This window comes from Neoarius graeffei, chromosome 3, assembly GCF_027579695.1.
Source record: "Neoarius graeffei isolate fNeoGra1 chromosome 3, fNeoGra1.pri, whole genome shotgun sequence".
NCBI lineage: Eukaryota > Metazoa > Chordata > Actinopteri > Siluriformes > Ariidae > Neoarius > Neoarius graeffei.
The window spans coordinates 65,230,198-65,255,566 of record NC_083571.1 but is presented as its reverse complement, the minus strand read 5'-3'; the positions used below and the strand labels follow the sequence as shown (position 1 = coordinate 65,255,566).

At 40.9% G+C, this 25,369-nt stretch overlaps 1 protein-coding gene across 1 annotated transcript in view; it reads right to left on the bottom strand.

Annotated features, from left to right (window-relative positions):
- Positions 1-23,346, bottom strand: part of LOC132883477 (girdin-like) — a 107,436-nt gene extending 84,090 nt beyond the window's left edge. The window contains 3 exon segments of the mRNA XM_060917149.1: positions 517-625; positions 20,931-21,031; positions 22,643-23,346. Of these exon segments, the coding sequence (XP_060773132.1) occupies positions 517-625; positions 20,931-21,031; positions 22,643-22,705 (273 nt within the window). The 5' untranslated portion in view covers positions 22,706-23,346.
- Between the last annotated feature and the right edge of the window lie 2,023 nt (positions 23,347-25,369).

Below are 25,369 nucleotides of genomic sequence, written 5' to 3'. Positions count from 1 at the left end.
TTTGTTAGTGGAACATGTTCAGTGACTGCAGATTTTATTCCCAGAAATGATCGTGGCCTGATGGTTTCAAACGAAAATGTTATTCAGTGCATTTAAAAAAAAAAAAAAAAAAAAAGACCACGGTAGCTAAATGCACCAAAATCTCCATGTTAGAGGGTTTTTTTCTATAAAACGTAGCAAACATTTGGTTAAAAAGAGTGTGAAACCCAGGAAACTGGCTGAAACTCATGATAGCACCGTGGACTACTGGCCAACTGGATGGATGGATAGATGGATGTATGGATTTTAAAAGACTGCCAGTGTGAACTCACCATTGAAGTTTTAAAAAAATTAATAATAATAATAATAATAATAATAATAATAATAATAATAAAAAAATGGGGGGGGAGCTACATTTTGTTCTCAGAAATTATGCTAAAACAGCTCCAGCAATTTATGGTGTCAATACAAATACATATTTTGAAACAAAAAAAAAAAAAGAAGAAGCATTAATTCAAAAAAGCATCACCAACTCACCTGATAGTATGTTTTGATGTGGCGTATGAGGATGGACAGATTCTGTACTCGTAATACTGCATCATTATTCACTTTCTTATTCACTCTCTGACTGGAAGCTTTTGGATTTCTGCAAAATACAATTTAAAAAAAAAAAATACATAAAAACAATTAGAGCTCACATGGACAGGAAGAGAAGAATAAAACAGAGTGAAACCATAACCATAAAGCGAGGAATCAATAACAGATTTCCATTGCAATTTTACATAAAAGAGAAGCGATTTTTTTTTTTAAGTCAACAAAACTGCGAATGGTCTGCGTTTCCATGAAGTGATTAAAGCTGGATGTTGGGTTCTCATCTCGCGAGAGTCGTTCCAATTAAACATGGCGATGGATCTCCAAGACGTGAGAAGAGTTTCATGGTGATTTTGAAAATGTGTTTCCAATTCCATTTTGTGAAAGATTGCTTTATCTAAAATCACTGAAACACCACTTCATGCAAGTGTATAAACCTTTTTGTAATATGTAAGAGGGTTTTTTTTTTCTCAAAATTCACATGCTTCCATGACAAGTTAAGTTTTGCAAATTTCAGGTTGCTCATTAAGCAGGTTAATGGAAAGACAGTCAGTGAGTAAGGTTTCAAGATCTCTTAAGCTGGGCAGACACTGTGCGATTTTTTTCAACCGTGGTATTCAGCTGCTGCTCACACTGTACGAGTGAATCGCAGAGGTAAACAGCACGCAGCTTACGATTCCTGTTCTCACACTATACGATCCGATGCTCGGATGCGATGCTCAGGATTTCAAACAGGTTTGATTTTCATCCGATCGATCGGGAGGAGGTCGTGAGGTGTTAATCGCTTGTCGTTACCCCATGTATACTACACGATCCGAGACGCACGATTGAGCCAAAACTCGGCCCGATCTCCAAAATAGTCGCACGAGTGAAAATCGTGTCAAAATCGGGCCAAAAATCGCACAGTGTATGCCCAGCATTAGATGCTTGTATCACCAGGAAACAAGATATAAATTGGGACGTTAGCACTAGAAATGAGCGACTCTGTGCTTACACCAACAGCAACGATGATTTACAACAGCAGAAAAATTTGTGGGCGTGGTCAGAGCGAGAAACTAATCCGAGCTTGTAGGCAATATATCTGTTTGTACAACTCTTCAGGCCCGAGTTTCTCAAAAGCATCGTAGCACAAAGATGTTAAATGGTCGAGCGAGCAGCACAATGCACACACACACTCTCTCCTAGTTAAGATGCTCTTAGCGTTAAAGGAGAACTGAAGGCAAATTTATCATCAAAATTCTATTTCTCATTTTATTAAATATAGGAATGCACTTTTAATAGCTATTTTGTCACTGCTATAGCAAGTTATGAGCGTTTGAAATATACGTCCATATGTCAAAGCAATGGCCGTAAACAAGATTCGCTGAGACCTGTGCGAGACCTCATGGGACGGAAGTAAAACGTACAGCAGAAATCAAAGTGACCAACATCTGCCAACATTCCCCATGTCCGAAATCACTCACTCGTTCACTACTCCCTATATAAGGAATTACTATATAGAGGACTATATAGTGAGCTCATTGGTAAAATGGAAAAATAATAAAACCCTGCTTTCGGACACTAGCCCGTCACGCCGGTATTTACGTCATTGCTGTCACACAATTAGAACATACCAGCTCAGTCGGCTGGTGGGTTTTCAAAATAATAAATACATGCATGTATTTTTGTGATAAATTCATATTATACTGAGCGTATTTCCCACATTAATAAATACAAAAGTACCTGCATCTTTCAGTTTTTTTAAATCAAGGCTGAATACTTTCTTCTTTACTGCTGCCTTTTATTAAATCAAATCTGAGACTTTTAATTTGATTTCTTTCAGCGTGACCACAAAAAAAAAAAAAAAAAAAAAAAACCACGTTTCGAATGCTGATGTAATCAAGCCAGAAGTTTTGTTCTGACAGCAATCAGGAAAGTTTGAAAAAAAGTAGGCAGTAATCGTCATTTAAACTCGGTTTTTGTGCAATATTTCGTTTGGAAAACAGTTTTCAAAATGGCAGCACTGACACCTGGCTGACACTTCACGTTTCGAAGTCTCGCACAAGTCTCGTGAAGATCGCGCGGATAAGCAACGCCTGCCATGGACCAAACAAACTAAATTCAACATGGCTAAAAACCGAGTAGGCCGATAAGTATAATATTTATTTGCAATTAGTTGGCGAGACAAGTCACGATATAAGGTTACTAAAACCGAAAACGTAATTGAATAAAACGTTAATTAAGAAATAAAGCAAGTTTAAAAATGACTTCAGTTCCCCTTGAAGGAGACTTTTGGGAAACCCACTGCTGTTCAGTTCTGAGACAAAGTGACACAAAATGCAAAACATTTCACTCAAACTCATTCACATTTCACTCTGTGAATAATAAAAAATAAAATCAAGGGACATGAAAATGGTGGGTGGCACGGTGGTGTAGTGGTTTGCACCGTTGCCTCACAGCAAGAAGGTTCTGGGTTCGAGCCCAGTGGCCGACGGGGGCCTTTCTGTGTGGAGTTTGCATGTTCTCCCCGTGTCTGTTTCCTCCGGGTGCTCCGGTTTCCGCCACAGTCCAAAGACATGCAGGTTAGGCTAATTGGTGGCTCTAAATTGACCATAGAGGTTTTCGACCCACGTGACCGTTGCCATGTCAACAAGTAGCCGGCGCCATTTTGACGGTCACAAATATGGCGACTACCGGTAGCGATACACTGTTGATCATGACGAAGTCTCATTGTCGAGTATTTTATCCGGCCTAGATGACGCGAGTAAGAAGCGATATCACCAGAAAATCAAATGATGCTGGTGTACGTGATCCGTACACGTTACCAGGCTATCTTTTTCTGGCTTTGCAGCGCTGCAGCGCGGGTGATCTTCCTGACCTGCAGTCAGGCGTGTGGGAAATACCAGGGAAAAAAACATAAAAGAAAAAGGAGCGAGATGCAGAAAACACCTTCACTATCCAGCGACGTAGGGCATTTACAGGGTGAGCAGAGGGAGAGGTATTTGCAAAAATTGAGGTTAGCAGGCTTAGAGAACGACGTTTACCTGCTTCCACCAGGATTGTTCACTGACGTACGGAAGTACACAAAGCCCTCGTCTTTACCTGACTTCGACCCACATGATCTGTATACCTATGTCGTTAAAAACCAGGCTGGGTAACATGCCTACATCAGTGGGTCGTCCCTGGAGCCGGTGGTCGCCATCTTATTACAGCTAAGGTTTGTTCACATTTTCATTTACTTTCGGTCCTCAGGATAAACAAAATGTTATTAAATGTCATTGAAATAACTTCTTAGTCTGTTGAGACATGGCCCGTTATAAATTTGCTGTTACCAGGCAATGACCAAGAACTGTATTATTAGGGTCGGTGTCTGTGTTGTAGCAGTTTACTAGCAGCTAGCTGTTAGCACTAGCTAATGTCAACAACATCATAGCTGGTATGTTACTGTAGCAATGTTTACGTTCAGTCATTTGGATGACTGTTAAAACCTTTCAGTCTCAAGTTTTTCCTTTACTGTATTTACTAGTTTACTGACCTAGCGCGCTCGCTCCCAGCCTGCCCGAGCTAGCGCGCTCGCTCCTAGCCTGCCCGAGCGCGCTAGCTCAGTAAACTAGTAAATACAGTAAAGGAAAAACTTGAGACTGAAAGGTTTTAACAGTCATCCAAATGACTGAACGTAAACATTGCTACAGTAACATACTAGCTACTGTTGTTGACATTAGCTAGCTTGACCTTCAAAATGGCGGACACCGGGGCGTCACGTCACCTGTGACGTCACGTCGAAATCCTCTATAGACCCTTTTCACGTGACGTCACGACAAACGTGGCCGCCATTTTGGACGTGTACTACCAGTAGTTTACCACAGCCAACATTGAGGAACGGCAGCAAAGAAAGTTTTCACTTTCAGCAAGACTTCCATCATGCCACTATATTGTTGTGCACCTGGATGTAGTAACCATCAACAAACAAGGCAAGGTTTATCATTTTATCGGATCCCGACGGAGAAGATGGATAGCGGCCATTAACAGGAAAGATTGGCAGCCCTCGGCATACCAACGCTTGTGTAGTGACCACTTTGTTGGAGGTAAGACGAATAAAATTAGCCAGAAAAGGCATTACATTGCTGTTAACATTTTGTGGCGGCGAGTGTGTAACCAAATAGGCTAAAATAACCCATTGTAACCTCTTTGTTCTTCTGTAGTAGCTATTGTTGACTAGCTAATGTCAACAACATAGTAGCTAGTATGTTACTGCAGCAATGTTTACGTTCAGTCATTTGGATGACTGTTAAAACCTTTCAGTCTCAAGTTTTTCCTTTACTGTATTTACTAGTTTACTGTAATTATGATCCGGCAGCTATTTACACCGGATCCAGTGTAAATAGCTGCCGGAGCCGACGTCTGAGGTTCCGGAGCATGCTCCGGAACCTCGGACGTCGGCTCCGGCAGCTATTTACCTGTACAGGGCTTAATTTGAGGGGAGCAAGCCGGAGCGCGCTCCGGAACCTCGGACGTTGGCTCCGGCAGCTATTTACACTGGATCCGGTGTAAATAGCTGCCGGATCATAATTACAGTAAACTAGTAAATACAGTAAAGGGAAAAACTTGAGACTGAAAGGTTTTAACAGTCATTCAAATGACTGAACGTAAACATTGCTACAGTAACATACTAGCTACTATGTTGTTGACATTAGCTAGTGCTAACAGCTAGCTGCTAGTACACTGCTACAACCCAGACACCGACCCTAATAATACAGTTCTTCATCATTGCCTGGTAACAGCAAATTTATAACGGGCCATGTCTCAACAGACTAAGAAGTTATTTCAATGACATTTAATAACATTTTGTTTATCCTGAGGACCAAAAGTAAATGAAAATGTGAACAAACCTTAGCTGTAATAAGATGGCGACCACCAGCTCCAGGGACGACCCACTGATGTAGGCATGTTACCCAGCCTGACACAAAATATTTGTAGGCATCCAAACTCTTATACGCTTTCAGATCAATACCTGTGTATGGCGATGGGTTTTTAACGACATAGGTATACAGATCACGTGGGCCGAAGTCAGGTAAAGACGAGGGCTTCATGTACTTCCGTACGTCAGTGAACAATCCTGGTGGAAGCAGGTAAACGTCGTTCTCTAAGCCTGCTAACCTCAATTTTTGCAAATACCTCTCCCTCTGCTCGCCCTGTAAATGCCCTACGTCGCTGGATAGTGAAGGTGTTTTCTGCATCTCACTCCTTTTTCTTTTATGTTTTTCGTTTGTCGCCTTCCTCGCATTCAAACTGATTCGAGCCGAAGTCCACTACATGTCCAAAATGGCGGTCGCGTTTACAAAGGTCACGTGACTGAAAAGGGTCTATAGGTGTGAATGGTTGTGTGTCTCTATGTGTCAGACATGTGATAATCTGGCAACTTGTCCAGGGTGTATCCTGCCTCTCACCCATAGTCAGCTGGGATAGGCTCCAGCTTTCCCACGACCCTGCACAGGATAAGAGGTGATGCCCAGATCAGACGGTAGGCTGCAACTAGTTTTCAACTACTTGCATCTATCTGCGATAAAAATCACAGGTAGACACAAGGCTGGTCTTGTGTCGATGCATGATGATGCAGATAATGGCAGAGTGTTGCCTCTTTAGTAGAGGCAGGTTGACGCAAGTGGATCACGATCTTTTTGCATTTCAGCTGTGATTCGCTTCCAATTGGTGCAAATAGCAGGTTGACGCATGCAGGAGGCATACAGTCGTGCAACGCTTGAGCGACCAATCACAGGTTGAAGCAGGTAGTGGCAGCTAGTGCAGGCTGACGCAGGGAAGACAAGTCTTTAGAGATGGCCGCGATGCATAGCAGGTAGACACAGACTGCACCTGCAAATAGTTTACAAAAACCTACGAGCAGTCTTATGGCCTTCAAGGTTTTCTGTGCACTGTGTCAACCTGCGTCTAGCTGCATCTGCTTCCAACTGGTTGATTCAGCTTAAAAACTCTGCGTCTTGTAATACATCTGACCAAAACGAAGGATTTGATGCCAAAACACCTGCGATCAGTTGTCACCCGACCAATCACAGGTCATAGCATGCGTCTTTCTGCCGTCTGACCTGGGCATTAAGGATAGTGGACGGATGAAAATGGTTTTGTGTTTCAATTATAACATGCTCCATATCACCAGGGCTGGGCGATGTGACTACATAATATTGGTATTGTGATAAATTATGCCACAATATTTTGTTTTTCAGGAGATATTGTAAACAGTATCTTTTTTAAAAAATATATTATAGGCTTTTTCTATAGGGCTAATGCAAAAATGTTACAAAAACTAAAATACAACTACTACTATTGTTTAACATAAATTCAAATAAAAATGGACAATTTAGGAATAATTTCTGTTGAAACGATTGACTTCTGGGGGGGGTTTACATATGCAGTACATTGTGTTACAGTTGTCTTCAACTATCATTTACAGGACTTTTTTTTTGCCATATCATCCACTTCTACAAAAACGTCTGTATCAAATTTTCCACTCTCTTGCACGTCTCATGTTTATGAGTAACAGCAGCGTGATGAGAAAAACGTCTCATGCGTTCGTCTCAGACACGGCCGCCGCACCCTCAATGTGTCAGCGGGTCATCACCTTTCTTTTTTTTTTTAAAGATATTTTTTTGGGCTTTTTGCACCTTTATTGGATAGGACAGTGTAGAGACAGGAAATGAGCGGGAGAGAGAGAGAGTCGGGAAGGGATCGGGAAATGACCTCGGGCCGGAATCGAACCCGGGTCGCCCGCATTCATGGTATAGTGCCTTAACCACCTGAGCCACGACGCCCCCGTCATCACCTTTCTGAACCCATACAAATACAAACTGGACTTCATGAACATGAAACGTGATCAGTGTTGAAACGTGACCGATCTTTTCTGTGATCTAATATAATAATAACCATTAGATGATACGAGGTGGATTTAGGAGGATTTACTCAAAAATGTTTAAGACCCTACAACATGACGTGACATGACGTGACTTGACTTTTTTCCTGGACAAACTGTGAGGAACGAGTCTGGATTACTGAGAGAGAAATTTAAATCTGTAGTGATGTTAAAGGACAACTTTAAGCTCTCAGTGGGGGGAAAAAAAAAGTGCAGTTTTTCCAGAGAACACCAACAATTAACCATAGTATTTAAATTGAGGTTTGTTTAAATGCCATCACACTCTCACACACACACACACGGTTTTGTAAATTCTACATCGAGAGCTGAGTTTTAGAAAAACAAACGTGAGATTTCTCAGGTGTGGAGGAAAAAAAAAAAAAACCCAGGCTGTTCCACCATATTAGCTCAATTATCAGACCATCATAGTTTTTAATGATTTCTGTTTTTCGCGCCGAGCTGGAGAAACAAAAGTATCAAAAGGTTCTTGGAGAATATACTAAAAGAAAGCCAGGATCAGACTCCATAAATTCACATCAATCCAAATCAATCAAAGAACAGTGACATGGCGTCTGGGACACTCCATGACTCCCTGACAAAAGGTCTAGCATTTCTGAATTCCCCCCTCCGCCCGCCTAGTTCGCTGACTCAAGGCCTCTGCATGCTCCTGCGACAAGGCTTTCGCAGATAGCTTTTCGCAGACAGTTGTAATTTATCGTTGAGCGGGGAGTAATAGGCGTGCGCGATGTTATTCACCGGCACAACGCAAGGGGGCGCGAAGTCGCTAGGAGTAGTTGGTGGGTGTGGTTAGTGGAGTGTTTATCCTCCGGTTACTTATAATGACTAGAACTTTTTTTTTTTTTTATAATGACTAGAACTGGAGTCGTATAGATGTATGTACTTCCTCAATCAACCGCTCTTCATGCTGCTCCATCTTCGCTCGTGTTTTTAAAAATGCCGGTCGTGAAAACAAAAACCAGGAAAGTAGGGAAGCGGAAGTGCGTGTACAGCGGATGTAGAGTGGACCAATCAGAGCCCTCTTGTCTGCGACGCTGTCTGCGAGGCTTCTGCGGTGGTCACAAATTTTGGGAGGTGCGCGCAGAGCGTCTGCGAAGGTGGGGGGGCTACGCAGACGCCATCTGCGGCACCGTCTGCGAGGACTGCGTTGTCAGCATAAATTGGCCTTCAGAAGTCATGTTCTTTGATGGCTATGATTGAGAAGCTCTTGACCCTCCTCCCTGACGACATGCAAATTCGTAAAACAATGACTGGTCAGGGTCGAAGCTGTCGTGTTGTTAGTCTCCCAACAAAAACACGGCAAGAATTTATGGCATTATGACTGTCTAAATCTAACATGACCATCATGAAAGACACAAATCCTCCATTAACAACAACAACAACGGGAACTAATCACATGACCTTACTGACTTTGACTATTGGTGTTGGACAGTCTGATTGAAATCCTGATTTCCCCACAACTCTCGAGTCTCTAGAGCAGGGGTGTCAAACCTGATCCATAAAGGGCCGTGTGGCTGCAGGTTTTCATTCCAGCCATGCAGCAGCACCCTGATTTGGCTTATTCAATCAACTGACACACCCACCCTTTAATCAAGGGTGGGTGTGGCTGCAAGTATTTGACTGTGTGAAGACAGTTCAGTTGATTGAATGAGCCAAGTCAGGTGTGCTGCTGCATGGCTGGAATGAAAACCTGCAGCCACAAGGCCCTTTATGGATCAGGTTTGACACCCCTGCTCTAGAGCTACACAAAATAGTGCGAAAAACAAACAAAAAACCATCCAGCAAGCTGAAATGTCTTGCTGAGACAGGACAGAGGAATCCGAGGCTACGGTGGGCATGGAAAAGATCAGAAAAACAGTCTAGTTGGGATGAGCATGCACCTACTGTAGCCCTGTAGCCTCAGTTTCCTGTACAGGGGAACAAAAGTTCATCTTAAAGTGAACATGTAAGATGTTGCTTCAGTGGAATTCAGTTGACTCATACAGTGTGTCATGATTTGTAATTCACTTTAATGTGCTCAGGTCACTGAACTCTATATAAAATCCGGAGAGCTCAAAGGCTCAGAGTGAAGCCATCTGGCCGCCATCTTACCACTCCCATCACATGCATTTGGCTTATGCATTAAAAGCGCTGTATCCAATCAAACTCATCCCAATAAAAGTGTCTCCTGACTTCCCCCCCTTTCATTACCTCCTCTTTTCTCCACTTTGTCCCCATTCCTTACATACTGTATCTTTATAGCACTCTCCTTCACTGTTATTGTTTGTTTTTTCTTTTCCAGTTCAGTCTCTGATCTTTTTTTTTGAACAGCTATTTTACTACTATAGTTATTTTTACTGAGATTTCAGTTTTTCTCTTATACAGTATTTTTCTCTTTCATACATTTCTTCTTCCTTCCTATCTATTTATCCAACACAAAGGCTGTACAATACTTCCTTTATTTAGGACAGTTGTTGAAACAGGATTCTCATGTTATTTGCCATTTTTACTTCATTCTCAGTCACATCTTAACAGTATTTATTGGTCACATAATTCGCTGTCACAATATTCATGCAGCTTGCAATCAATAAATACTGTTAAGACGTGACTGAGAATGAAGTGAAAATGGCAAATAACTGGAGTATCTTCTCATGTTTCAACAACCGTCCTAAACAGAAAGGAAGTATTGTACAGCCTTTGTGTTGGTATAATAATAATAATAATAATAATAATAATAATAATAATAATAGAAAGAAAAATAAATATATGAAAAGAGAAAGATACACTGTATAAGAGAAAAACTGAAATAATCTGCATTGAAATAACTATAGTAGTAAAAGAGCTGTTCAAAAAAAATATGATCTGAGACTGGACTGGGGGGGGGGGGCCCTGAAGGGAGCGCTATAAAAAGATATGTAAGGAATGGGGGTAAAGTGGAGAAAATAAGAGGTAATGAATGGGGGGGGGTCAGGAGGAACGTTTCTTGGGGCAAATTTGATCAGATACAATGGTTTAAACACACAAGCCAAATACACAAGATGGGAGTGGTAAGATGGCGGCCAGAAGGCTTCACTCGTCTCTTCAGCGGGGAATAGGCTATGAGCTCTCCAGATTTTATATCGAGCTCAGCGGCTCAGGTATTGGGCGTCCAATTCCAACAGTCAGAATATGTACCATTATGGAATTTTATCCATTTTCCTTAAGCCAACTGTAGCCTCAGGTTCCTGTTCTTGTCTGGTCCAAGGTTATTAGATTAGACTTTGTTGATCCCTTTGGGAGGGTTCCCTCAGGGAAATTAAGATTCCAGCAGCATCATTACAGATGAACAGAGAAAAGAAATAGAAAACTTCTAGATAAATTAAAATAAATTAAATATTTACATATGCAAATATAAAAAAAGATATGGGGAAGAGAGAAAGGGGGGAGGGGGGTAGAAGTGGGGTTAGGGTAAGTGTGTGTGTGTGTGTGGGGGGGGGGGGGGGTAGCAGGAAAGATATTGCACTTTATATTGCACATTGTCCGGTATTGCTTATTGTTAGGCTAGGCTACTGCTCCTTCCCGTCCTCTGCCCTCCTGTTCCCCCTCCTCCCCCCCAGAGAGGAGTTGTACAGTCTGATGGCGTGAGGGACAAAGGAGTTTGTGAGTCTGTTCGTCCTGCACTTGGGAAGGAGCATTCTGTCACTGAACAGGCTCCTCTGGTTGCTGATGACAGTGTGCAGAGGGTGACTGGCATCGTCCATGATGTTCAGTATTTTGTTCATAGACCTCTTCTCTGCCACCGTCACCAGAGAGTCCAGCTTCACGCCGACCACAGAGCCGGCCCGCCTGATCAGTTTGTCCAGCCTGGATGTGTCCTTCTTGGATGCGCTGCCCCCCCAGCACACCACGGTGTAAAACAGGACACTGGCGACCACAGACTGATAGAACATCCACAGGAGTTTCCTGCAGATGTTAAAGGACCGCAGCCTCCTAAGGAAGTATAGCCTGCTCTGTCCCTTCCTGTATAAGTGATTGGTGTTGCAAGTCCAGTCCAGCTTGCTGTCCAGCCACCGCCCGAGGTACTTGTAGGAATCCACAGCTTCCACCTCGACTCCCTCGATCAGAACTGGTCGTGACCTTGGTCTGGACCTCCCAAAGTCAATGACCAGCTCCTTGGTCTTCGAGGTGTTGAGCTGCAGATGGTTCCTGTTGCACCACACAGCAAAGTCCCTCACCAGGCTCCTATATTCCTCCTCTCTGTCGTCACTGATACACCCAACGATGGCTGTGTCATCGGCAAACTTCTGAATGCGACACAGCTCCAAGTTGTAGCAGAAGTCCACGGTGTACAGGGTGAAGAGAAGAGGGGCCAGCACCGTGCCCTGGGGTGCTCCGGGGCTGCTAATTACAGTGTCAGACGTAATGTCCTTCAGCCTGACGGACTGCGACCTGTCATTGAGGTAGCTGGAGATCCAGGTGACCAGGCAGGGGTCCACTCGCATCCTGTTCAGTTTGTCCTGAAGCAATAGGGGCTGGATGGTGTTAAAGGCACTCGAGAAGTCCAAGAAGAGGATCCTCACTGTGCCATTTCCCTTATCCAGATGCGAGTGGGCTCGGTGTAGCAGGTAGAGGATGGCGTCTTCCACACCAACACCTGCCCGGTACGCAAACTGCAGACAGTCCTGGGCATGTTGTACCTGGGGTCTGAGGAGGCTGAGGAAGAGCCGCTCCAATGTCATCAGATGTGAAGTGAGTGCCACTTTGAGATGCTTTTCTGCTCAACAGGGTTGTAAAGAGTGGGGATTTAACAGGAACATTTTTGTACCCCTACTCAGGAATGTGAGGCTACAGTGGACACAGGAGCAACAGAAACAGGACAGTTTGGAAAAGATTGGAAAAACACTGCTGGGTTTCACTGAGCCTGAATCCACTGGAGGATCAGATTCCTGAGCTGTTGTACAGATGGTCCAGGACGTCGCTTTAGTGGGATTCACTTGACTTATATATGTGGAACGGTTGGTAATCCACTTCCAACATGGAACGGCAAACTGTGATGGTCAAAATGTCTGACATCACCATTATGGAATTCCATCACTTGTGTTTGAAGTCAAAATATTATTATATAATGACATTTATTGTGGTTCAAGGCGTCCCTGCCACATGCATGCCTTGTCCTTAATGGTCAGTCTCTCTTTCTCTCTCTCACACACACACACACACACACACACACACCATTCAACTGTGTCACTTGCAGGGTCATGTGACTAGGAAACTCCCCTGCAGCGTACAGGCTTCTGATTCACCATTATATCAGACACAGGACAATAAATGAACACAAAAGCGAGAAAGCTAATCAACACTCCTACTAGCAGAAGTAGTTTGATGCTCACACACACACCGCCTCTCTGTCTTGCAAATTAGAGAGCAGGATTTTTTTTTTCCCCTTTTTTAACGGAGTGTGAATACTGCATTTATCACGTGACCTGAGCACAGGAGGGCTTTGAGGCAGCTCTGATGAGCTTAACCCCTTAATTAAACACAGCAGTGGGAGCAGTAATCCTGGTTAAACACTGAGTGAGGACACCAATTTACATCACTGCCAGATAACCAAGAGAAAAAAAAACAATGTACAGGCAAATTCCTCCAATTCCATCATCCTTGCTCAGAGCAGTGAGGCTTTTCCAAAGCAGGAGGGACGAATCAAAAAGGTCATGCAAGAGTCACAGGATGATTATCGACGTGCCCAAGCCTCCGAGTAACCTACATCCGACACGCTGCATCAGTTTCATCATGGAGATGCAAAACAAATCTCACTACGGGGGGGACCCAAACACTCATTGGTCAGCCAGTGAAGATGATCTCAGATCTGACCAATCACCCGAACCCACAGGATTGACCACACCCACATCATAGATGTAGTGTATAATCAGTTTCAGTCAAACCATGCAGTTCCTCCTCCTCCTTGAACTCTGCTAGAAAGTGATTCAACTCATTAGCAGGAAGTGAATCAAATATGGTGTGTGGTTTTGGGTTGTTGAAGATGTGAGCTGCAAAAGTGAGCCAAAAGGACTGAACTGTAGCGCTGAAGAAATGACTGGGAGGGGGGACCTCAGATCATGAGACAGAAAAATCAGGATAGTAATTTATAGAATTTTTAGGAATTTATTGAAGGCCTCAATGGGTTTTTTTCCCCCTTTTTGTTTTTAAACACACAACTGGTAAAGAATTCTTTAATTCCCTAAACTGTCGCATTTCTGGACAACTCACGAAAGATTTTTTAACTCAATATACCCCATAGCCAATGTTTTCTTCCTTTTTGGTTCATTTAATTACAAGCACAAACCAAAACAAAGTGTTAATTTCACTCTGATTTGTACTCTGTAAATGGACCACCTGTGCTGTGAAAGTGCTGGAAAACAAATATCGAGCTCTGTACTTGCCACACCTAATCAGCAAATTGTTCCTGCCTGACCATAAAACAGTGAGCTGTGTCAATCAAACAGGAAACAAAAAACATGAAGTTCCAATAAGCTGTCTATTATCCGCTGTATGTGCTCATTACATAGGGTACAACATAATATTGGACCGTTTACACCGTGACCAACAGGAAACTATTTGAGACTCGGACACAATTTATGGATTAAAGGTCATCGGCAAAGGTTTTCAATTTATGCACATTTGAAACTTTATATGTTAAAAAGCCCTCTGTAATTTTCTTCTGGTCCCAAGAAGTATTGTTAATAAGTAATAATTAAAATAAGTTAGCGCGGATGGCGGCGAATTTCGCTCGGCGATTTCCGTGACCACTCGGCGTGTGACGTCATTCAAGACAAACAAATCGCTTGAGTTGAGTCCACTTCCGTTTGTTTGCATTGCCGTTTGGCTTGAGTGCAGACTTGCGTTTGGGAGTTTCCAAAGAAAAACCATGCCTTAATGTTGTGCAGTGAACTGTAACAACGGGACCGGTTCAGGAAGAAGTTTTTACCTTTTTCCGAGAGAGAAGAGGCGGAGAGAGTGGATTGTGCGCGTGAAGCGAGAGGGTTGGCAGCCGGGTAAATACACCGCTCTGTGCTCCGATCACTTCGACAACGATTCATTTTTGAAGAATCCCCATCTGTTGGAGAGTTTAGGTGTCAGTGTCGGACAGAGAAGTCTCAAACCGGACACTGTTACGACAAAATTTGAGCACAAAATCAAGCAGTCAAAGAAGAAACGGAGCAGCAACGCTCAAGCAAAAAGGAGAAGATTGGACGTAAACATTTTTACCTTTGCTTGCAATTGACAAGTCAAGAATCCTGAGGGATCCTGTACAATCATTGTGGAAATGAGACAAAGGGATATTTCCTCGCTTAGAGTAGGCTATAAATAGTATAATGCTATTAGCAATATTTTATATTAGCAGTATAAACGAATCCACATTATATTATAGGGATTATGTGTGTGCCCATGTGGTTTAATTATTCTTCAAAAGGGCTCTTATTTAGTATTACGACAAAAGTAAGGATTTATCATAACTACCAGGATAAATTGTTCAGCCGCGAGTCTTGCTGAGGTCCGGGGTCACCGCGATCAGAGTCGGCCGAGTCGCCGTCCGATTCCGAGGCCGCACGGTCAAACCAGCGAGCCACATTCTCCGATTGCTTCGCAACGGCCATAGGTTCATACAGATATGGTTTCACCTCTCAATATTCAATTTGGAGAGTTCCTACTTCAAAATCGCTATCAGACATTTTACACAACCTCTCACGACCAAAGTCTGTACACGTGTGCTCGGTTCGCAAGTAAACACAGAGCTGCTCCCAGTCTGTTTGGCTTGAATTAACTGTTTTATTCAATTTTAGGGTGCAAATTAGACACCAGGAAGATTTAATTCATTTTCTGGGTCATTCTTCTAGAAAATAAAGTTGATACTCTACGTTCCACCTCCGACCCTTGCCTATGACCTTTAAAGACACGATTAACAACGTGTGTATTTATTTCAAGCCTGATGTCTCAATCAATTTTGTGTAGTCGTCGTATTTTGTTTTGGGGTTGTTTTTTTTGGGGGGAAAAAAAACCAGAACTGAATATTAACTCATCCAACGAGATTTTATTCTTACATTTAAAAAAAAAAAAAAAAATCTGCTTCATTTTCATGCAACGAGTTCAACCTTTGAAGCTATGGCCTGAAGGTTAAAGAAGCAGCTTTGGGACCAAAAGGCTGCTGGTTCGATTCTTTGGACCAACAGGAATGGCTGAAGTGTCCTTGAGTAAGGCACCGAACCCCCAACTGCTCTGGGTGTGAGATACATTGCTCTGGATAAGAGCATCTGCTAAATGCCTGTCATATAATCTGTTAAAATGAATTGCAAAAATTATACTGATTCCCTGTCCATGCTCACTACATGCAGTACAGCATAATGATCATGTAGAAACTACCGAGTGCACTAAATATTCAATTTGTAACTTAACCACAGGAAACGAAAGGAAATTATTGTAAACGTCATCTGTAACATGACTTCAATGGCACTTGGTTATGTTTAAACAATGAAATTTGGACATAAAATGTTATAAGATGTGAAAACGTACAGTAAGGAATTCTGTGGAAGGTTTTAAAATCGAAAGCGTAGGAGCTAAAATCAATTCGGAAGATAAGAACAGAAACCCAAGGGATGACGGGGGGGGATGGAACCTTCATCGTCGTGGTCTTCCTCTCCTATCTGCCTGCAGCTCCACTTTGATCCCTGACGATAAATTTCACACAAGCTGAGACTCTGTGTGAATGAAGGAGGAAACAAAAGAGGAAACAAGGCTTTGCTGTATCAAGAGGAAGGAAGAAGGATGCCAGAAGAACGTACGCGTGTGTGTGTGTGTGTGTGTGTGTGTGTGTATACACACGTGTCTTAATGTGGATTTATCCCATTATCACCCTCTGTCTCAAGGAAAGCAGCATGAGGTGTGAACTGAAAAGAAAAAAAAGAAAAGAAAAAAAGCCGATTGGGGATTTGTGTCATTAAAGCGCTGTCGTAAAACAGAAATCTTCTGGACCCACTGCTGGGAAAAAAGTGCTACAGTTTGTGTGTTAATGGCTCTGCTGGTGATGAGCAGAAAAGGAGAACGTCGGATTCAGGTGGAGTGAGAGCCTGTAGGAGCGTCTGCTTATGTGGAGCAGAGTTCACGTCCACCATCTGTGCCACATACGCTAAACCGTTAACTAATCCTGGAGCCTTCTCTTCGTCGAGAAAGAAATCTGTCTGCTGAAGAGCTCTGTGAAAAACAGGAGGAGACAGAGAGCTTTTAACGTGTGTGTGTGTGTGTGTGTGTGTGTGTGTGTGTGTGTGTGTGTGTGTGCGCGCGCGCACACATGATGCATGAGCCAAAGCAGGAGACATGACCATGCAACCACAAAGAAAGACAAAGGAAAAATGTTTTGGGAAAGAAATCTCACCACTGCCAAGACACTTTCCTGAACAAATGAGATGTATCTTACAGTCAGAGGTTTGAAATGCATGTGAACGACGCTGACGCCAATTTTTTTTTTCCTCATCATCGCACTATCAATCACGAGAATTCAGCACAACTTCTTTTGGATCTTCACTGCAGTGCATTAAACCAGCTTTAGTGCCATTTTAAATATCAGTAAAGCAAAACACTTTCACGTAACTAATCCGAAACAAACCTGGATAGTAATTAAAATATTTCGAGACACACCGCAGAATATACGTTTATGAAAACGGTACATAGTTCGGGGTGTGTTGGAGCAGGAAATTTATCAACCTGGGTGGTGTGATGAAGCGGATTTGCTGACACCACAAGTGATTCAATAATGACGTGTAATACTTTTTATCCATTTATAGCTACGTCCGAAACAAGCTACTTCCTGCTCTCTGTGATATTACAGCACACAAAAAACAGTCATTCCCATAATTTGCTCTTGAAGTTAATGGGGGGGGGTTTAAATAAATAATAGATTTAAAAAAAAAAAGCTGTGTCATGTGACCAAGAAACCGCAAAATCATAAACTCCTTTGTACAGCTTTTCCTCTGAAACTGGAGACTCCTTCCATGAAAGCGATTGGTCAAGTGGTGTTGATTAAGTTTCTATAAAAGCAGTACTTGTACTATAGAAACACTACCGTTTCTATAGTAATGCTGTACTCAGGGACTTGTACTGTGGAGTCATTGGGTAAACAATCAAACGTCACACCTATGATTATGTTTATCCAATGACTGATTATGTTTGGAAACTTCACGTAGATAATGTTTCGATAGTACAAGTACTGCTTTTATAGAAACTTAATCAACACTTCTTGACCAATCAGAATGCAGAACTCAACAGCGCTGTGGAGCTGAATGGGGTTTTATCTGTCGTGACATCACGCTCACATTTTGTCCTGCCATCTCAAGCTCCTGGAGGTTGCTACTATTTCCTGAGGATGAAATTAGTTTTGTTCCTTAAACTGTGTACAACATTGGACATTACATTACAGGTATTTAACAGGCGCTCTTATCCAGAGAAGCAGCTTTGGGGCCAAAAGGTCACCGGTTCGATTTCCTGGACCAGCAAGAATGGCTGAAGTGCCCTTGAGCAAGGCGCCTCACCCCCACCTGCTCCCTGGGCTGCTCTGGGTTTGTTGTACATTGCTCTGGATTAACATTAATGGCACCTACTCTGCTTATCCAACTTATATTGCTTATACAACAAATGGACAAAAATACTGTATCACTGGACCACCGTTGCTTCTTGTTGATGTTCAAGACGGTTGCTGTAAACTTCACGTACCATGAAAACTCCTTTGAGTACTGTGATGAGGAAATGAAATTGAATTTGCTGTTAAGGTTTGTTTTTATCCCTCCCCAGGATGTTCAATAAAATGCTAAAAGTCACACTCCTCTTGATTCACGCTTCTAATTTCAGATGAAAATGTATTTAATTTCATGATTTAACTTGTGGTAAGCAAACATTCTTCCTGCGATTGTCCCAGACTGTGTGACCGAACACATCACCCTACGCTTTGGAGACCCAGCAGGATGCTAATAGACTCTCAGCTCCAGGCCGAAACATCTCGCCTGCAGTCCCTGGAACTCAGATTTGCTCAGACAAATGAGATTATCAATCTCCCTGCAGCTATTCCTCTGGACAACGACCATTGGTGCCATCAAGGCATTGGAAGCCCTTTCAGAGAACAAGTATTGATTACAAGCCATAATGCAGCATGGTAGAGGTTCAACCTGGAATGGCTCCAATGCTGAGACGTTCCTCTTAAGTTCTTCTGAAGTATGAAATCAGTGCTCGGGAACCAATTCTCTCTAATCTAGATTTAAAAAAAAAAAAAAAATCTCTGCTGAAAATAATAAGCATTCGATTACCCAGTTCTACATGACCTTCAGTAGTGATCTAACAGGAGATTTAACATCCAGGGGAACCAGTTAACACAAGCGGCGTTTAACAAAGAGCCGCTTCACTTCCCTCTGAGACAATGTGCCTTCTGTCCGAGCGCCACGCTGAGAGGACGAGTGCCAACAGCTGCCCAAAGCTCAGAGTCGCCCCAGAACTAACGCTCCGCCCACAACACACCATTAATATACAACCCTGACTACTGATGAGCTGAAAAACTCCAAGGAACTCGACGGAGAAGGATGGAGGGGTTTTTTCATATTGTTAATCTCACAATCCGGTGTTAGAGGGGGGTTTTGAATCTGGTTCCTCTGAAGGTTTCTTTCCTTGTGTGATTTCAGGGAAATCTGCTTCGTCATTGTCGCCTTTGGTTTTTGTTCATTATGGATCCAAATCTACATTCGGATTTTCAAAGAGGTGCTGAACAAACCGAATTGAGATCTCGGGGACTTTAGGATTGGTCCGTGATGAAAACGAAACACAGCGATACATTCAAATTAACATTCACAAATCAAGAGTCCTGAAGCAGTGAACATGTGAACAAGACATGAGGGAGAAGAAGAAGGGAAAAAGGGGGGAAAAATGTATGTGTGGGGGTGATGTGTTGAAATAAACATGAAAAAGACGTTGAAAAGATATTTAATGAGGTGTAAGGGGGGGAAAGACATGGGGAAAAGATGTTACAACAGACAAAAAAAGAAAAGGTGAAAAAAAAACATTTAAAAGCTACTGAAAAGATAGAAAGACCACGAGAAAGAAATAAAAGGTACAAAAAAATGCACGAAAAGACGTGAAAAAAGGTTAAATAAGGACAGAAAAAAGTGGAAAAAGAGATGAGGAAAGATGTTACGACAGACAAAAAGAAAAAAGATGAAAAATTTTAAAAGCTGCTGAAAAGACTGGAAAAACCATGAGAAATTTAAAAAAAATTTAAAGAAAAGAAGGGAAAAAAAGAGAGACTTGAGCTCAATCAGAATCTAAATTTTTGAAAATATTTTTTCCATGTCAAAAAATAAAATAAAATCCATGCCGACCAAGAACAACAGCGACATATTTTCCGGTTGATGGGAAATCTGATGTGTTGTACACGACCACGGTCATCCTGAACAAGATATTTTTGAAAATTTCCATGCAACACAAAAAAAAAGTATGAAAAGGTGTGAAGACAGATGTGGAAAAAAGTGAAAAGACAACAGTACATGGGGGGGAAAAAAACCCCAAACATCTCTCCTATATGAAATACCTCAAGTTCATCCAGAATCAAAAGCATTTTGACATCAAAAAGACGTCTATAAATGACATCAACCTGAACAGCAACCAAAAAAAAAAAAAAAACATCAATTCAGACCAAGCCCAGTGACATCATTTTTAGTTGCCTGCAGGTAGGAACTCAAGCGGCATAAAATTTGATCCAAGGAATCATTTGGATGTGTCGCTGTGGGGCCTCATACCGAATTTATATATCAAATTGAGAAAATCAGGATTCAGATGTTGCTTGATGAGATTTGTGGTTCAGGATCTCACACACGTGTAGAAAATGAATGATCTTTTGCCACTTTGTTTCTTGTGAGTATGAAGAACGTAGCGTCAGGACAAACGCAAAGCTCCTTCCAAGATTAACCATGCAAGGATGCGATCCAGAAATCCTCCTCTTTTTCCCCCCCAACAGAAAGGCACAAAGAAGAAAAGCTCACTGTTGAGCACTGAATACATTGTACACCAAGAAAACCTCTCCCAGTTCCTCTCAACCTCTTTTGAAACCTTCTCAGGATCAGGAGAATCACTTCAGGCACAATGTCTTCACAAAGTGTGGCATTCTTCTCACACACTGACTTTCAGAACCTTGACTATATGGAGGTCTGACAACACATGGGCTCGAGTGGTTCAGACCTCACAACGAGAAGACATTTTTTTCTACTGCTCGAGGTTTAATCCATGACTCGATCGCATCCCAGTGGAAGCGGATTCTTGTTGAGAGACAGTTGAGGGATGGTTTCAGCACCTCTGAGCTCAGTGTGATGAATGCAGGATCACACACACTCAGCTGAAAATGTTGCCAAATGTTGAAAAGATGATAAGAGGAGATAAACAGCATATAAAGACTTACATCCTCAGCATGACCTCGTTCAGGTAGGAACCATCCACTAAGTCCATGTACAGAGAAAGATTGCTTTGGTCGCTTGGGCTCGGCTGGACCACAGTTTTCACCTGAAATACATCAATTTAAAATATATTATTATTATTATTATTATTATTATTAATAGCTATTTTTTAAATATATTACATGTATATACGTTAGATATATACAGAGACCCAAAAATCCTGAAAGGTGATTTTTTTTTTATCTTGTGCACACAAGATATCACTTTAGCACTAAAGATAAAAAAAAATTACTCAAGTCCCAAAACATTACTTTTTTTTTTAACTCTTATGTACAAAAATCTTGTGCACACAAGAAAATAAAATTTCCCCTCAAGTCCTGAAATGTGATTTTTTTTTCTTCATCTTGTACACACAAGATAATTCTCATGTGAACAAGAGAACAATTTTAGCCCTACAGATATACAATTTACCCCTGAAGTCCCAAAAGTTGATTTTATTTAAATATTGTGCGCAAAAGATTATCTTGTGCACACAAGATAATACCTTTTTGTGCAAATAATAATAATAATAATAATAATAATAATAATAAATCACTACCTAATAATACCTTTTCATGCACACAAGATCATACCTTTTTGCACACAGGATAAAAAAATAAACAAAACCCCCCACACATTTCAGGACTTGAGGGGGAAATTGTATTATCTTGAGCACACAAGGTAATACAATTTCCCCCTCAAGTCCTGAAATGTGATTTGTTTTTTATCCTTTGCACAAAAAGGTATTTTCTTGTACAAACAAGACAATAACTTTCAACTTAAAATATATAAAATTTGCCCCTAAAGTCCCAAAAGGTGATTTTAAAATCTTGTGTGGAGAAATGTCATTATCTTATGCACACAAGATAATAAAATTTCCCCCTCAAGTCCTGAAATGTGATTTTTTTTCTCTTGTACACACAAGATAATTATCTCATGTGAACAAGATAACTTTATCCCTACAGATATAAAATTTACCCCTGAAATCCCAAGATTACCTTGTGCACACGAGATAATAATAATACCTTTTTGTGCACATAATAATAATAATAATAATAATAATAATAATAAATACCTTTTCATGCACACATTATAATACCTTTTTGCACACAGGATTTTAAAAAAAAATCATGACTTTAGGGGGAAATTGTATTATCTTGTGCACACAAGATAATACAATTTTCCCCTAAAGTCCTGAAATGTGTAAAAAGGTATTATCTTGTGCGAACAAGATAATATCATTCACCTTAAATTATATAAAATTTGCCCCTAAAAAGTCCCAAAATATGATTTTAAAACCTTCTGCACACAAGATTTTAAAAAGTCACCTTTTGGGACTTTAGGGGCAAATTTTATATCTGTAGGGCTAAAGTTGTTATCTTGTTCACATGAGATAATTATCCTGTGTGTACAAGATCATTTTTTTGTGCACAAGATTTAAAAAAAAAAAAAAATCACATTTCAGGACTTGAGGGGGAAATTGTATCTTGTGTGCACAAGATGATAACCTTCTGCACACAAGATAAAATTTCCCTCTAAAATCCTGAAATGTGTTTAATTTTTGTATCTTGTGCACACAAGATAATAACTGCGTTCCACAAGATTCACAAATATCATCTCTCAGGACCTTCGAGGTTCTGGAGATGTAGAAAAATCAGAGGAAAATGCTTCATCTCACCCAGGCCACCAGAGGAGTGAGCAGAAACTGCTCGAGCTGAGGAGTGAACACCTCACTGTCCATCTTCTCCACTGGAGGAAAAATAAATTAAATAAACAAAAACCAACCCCGAGATAAACCTAGCTCTCTCAACGATGTCAGATTTGAAACGGATTTCCACGACCTCCAAAAGAGTTTATCTGAATCGAGCAGGACTCATGTTGATGCAGAAGGAATGATTTCCTATAAATAATCTCAAAACGGAGCTGGAAATCCTCCTGCCTTCAGTCATACTGGGAGAAATGGAGGAAGGAATCAGAAATGCTGTGCATATCTCGGTCTCCCCTTTGTTTATCCTTTGTGTAAATGTTGTATTAGTGTTAAATCCGATCCGCAGGGCTGCTCCAGCCGCTATTAAAGAATAAACAAAGCCTCTGACGGCCAGCCGAGGGGCAAAAACCCACAGAAAGAAACAGATCCACCCACAGTAAGGAACTATCGTATATTATATAGAAACCCTCCAGCAGGTTAAAGCCACAGGAATGCTCCCAGGGTGTGATTGTATGTGTCCAGGTCGCCCCTGATTCCCACCGGCGCGTCTCTCTGATGAAACCCTGCTTTAATGAGTGTCCCAGGAATGTGGCTTTGGGCAGAGCGCGTTTCCGGCCCGCGTTTCCATGACGGCGCTCCTCAAAGGACCAGCACCGAGCGCGCGCACACTGCAGTCTGCTCGACCGAGGGAAGACCCGGATAAGTCCCGCCCACACTCCCCACTCCACACCAAACCCCGCCTCTGCTGCATTAGTGTGACTCCGCCCACAACTAGATCAACCTAACGTTAAAAATCCTTTGAAAAGGACAAATAATAATAATAATAATAATAAAGTCTGTAGATTTTTGTTCCGTGAGCATCTTTTATCAAAAACACAAGAATTTATGAACGTATGCAGTTCTGTAGAACAGTCCGAGGCACATGGAAAGAAATACTGGAGAGTAAATGCCTTAAAAATAATGCAATTAAATGTTTCGACGTAAAAAAAAAACCATTATAAAGAGCAATAAACAGTAATAAATGAAACAAAGTCAATATTTGGTGTGAAAACCTTTTGCTTTAATAGATAGATAGATAGATAGATAGATAGATAGATAGATAGATAGATAGATAGATAGATAGATGAACAGACATAGATAGATAGATAGATAGATAGATAGATAGATAGATAGATAGATAGATAGATAGATAGATAGATAGATAGATGAACAGACAGATAGATAGATACAGATAGATAAACAGACAGACACAGATAGATAGATAGATAGATAGATAGATAGATAGATAGATAGATAGATAGATAGATAGATAGATAGATAGATAGATGAGCAGACAGATAGATACAGATAGATAAACAGACAGACACAGATAGATAGATAGATAGATAGATAGATAGATAGATAGATAGATAGATAGATAGATAGATAGATAGATAGATGAGCAGACAGATAGATAGATAGATAGATAGATAGATAGATAGATAGATAGATAGATAGATAGATAGACAGACACAGATAGATAGATAGATAGATAGATAGATAGATAGATAGATAGATAGATGAACAGACAGATAGATAGATACAGATAGATAAACAGACAGATACAGATAGATAGATAGATAGATAGATAGATAGATAGATAGATAGATAGATAGATGAACAGACAGATAGATAGATACAGATAGATAAACAGACAGATACAGATAGATAGATAGATAGATAGATAGATAGATAGATAGATAGATGAGCAGACAGATAGATAGATACAGATAGATAAACAGACAGACACAGATAGATAGATAGATAGATAGATAGATAGATAGATAGATAGATAGATAGATAGATAGATAGATGAGCAGACAGATAGATAGATACAGATAGATAAACAGACAGACACAGATAGATAGATAGATAGATAGATAGATAGATAGATAGATAGATAGATAGATAGATAGATAAACAGACACAGATAGATAGATAGATAGATAGATAGATAGATAGATAGATAGATAGATAGACAGACATAGATAGATAGATAGATAGATAGATAGATAGATAGATAGATAGATAGATAGATAGATAGATGAACAGACAGATAGATAGATACAGATAGATAAACAGACAGATACAGATAGATAGATAGATAGATAGATAGATAGATAGATAGATAGATAGATAGATAGATAGATAGATAGATAGATGAGCAGACAGATAGATAGATACAGATAGATAAACAGACAGACACAGATAGATAGATAGATAGATAGATAGATAGATAGATAGATAGATAGATAGATACAGATAGATAAACAGACAGACACAGATAGATAGATAGATAGATAGATAGATAGATAGATAGATAGATAGATAGATGACAGACAGACAGACAGACAGACAGACAGACAGATAGATAGATAGATAGATAGATAGATAGATAGATAGATAGATAGATAGATAGATAGATGAGCAGACAGATAGATAGATAGATAGATAGATAGATAGATAGATAGACAGACAGACAGACAGACAGACAGACAGACAGACAGATAGATAGATAGATAGATAGATAGATAGATAGATAGATAGATAGATAGATAGATAGATAGATAGATAGATAGTTTAGTCTCAGTTTTATAAGGAAATGAGTTTCTTGAACATCTTGCAGAACCAGCCACAGTTCTTCTCAACACTTTGACT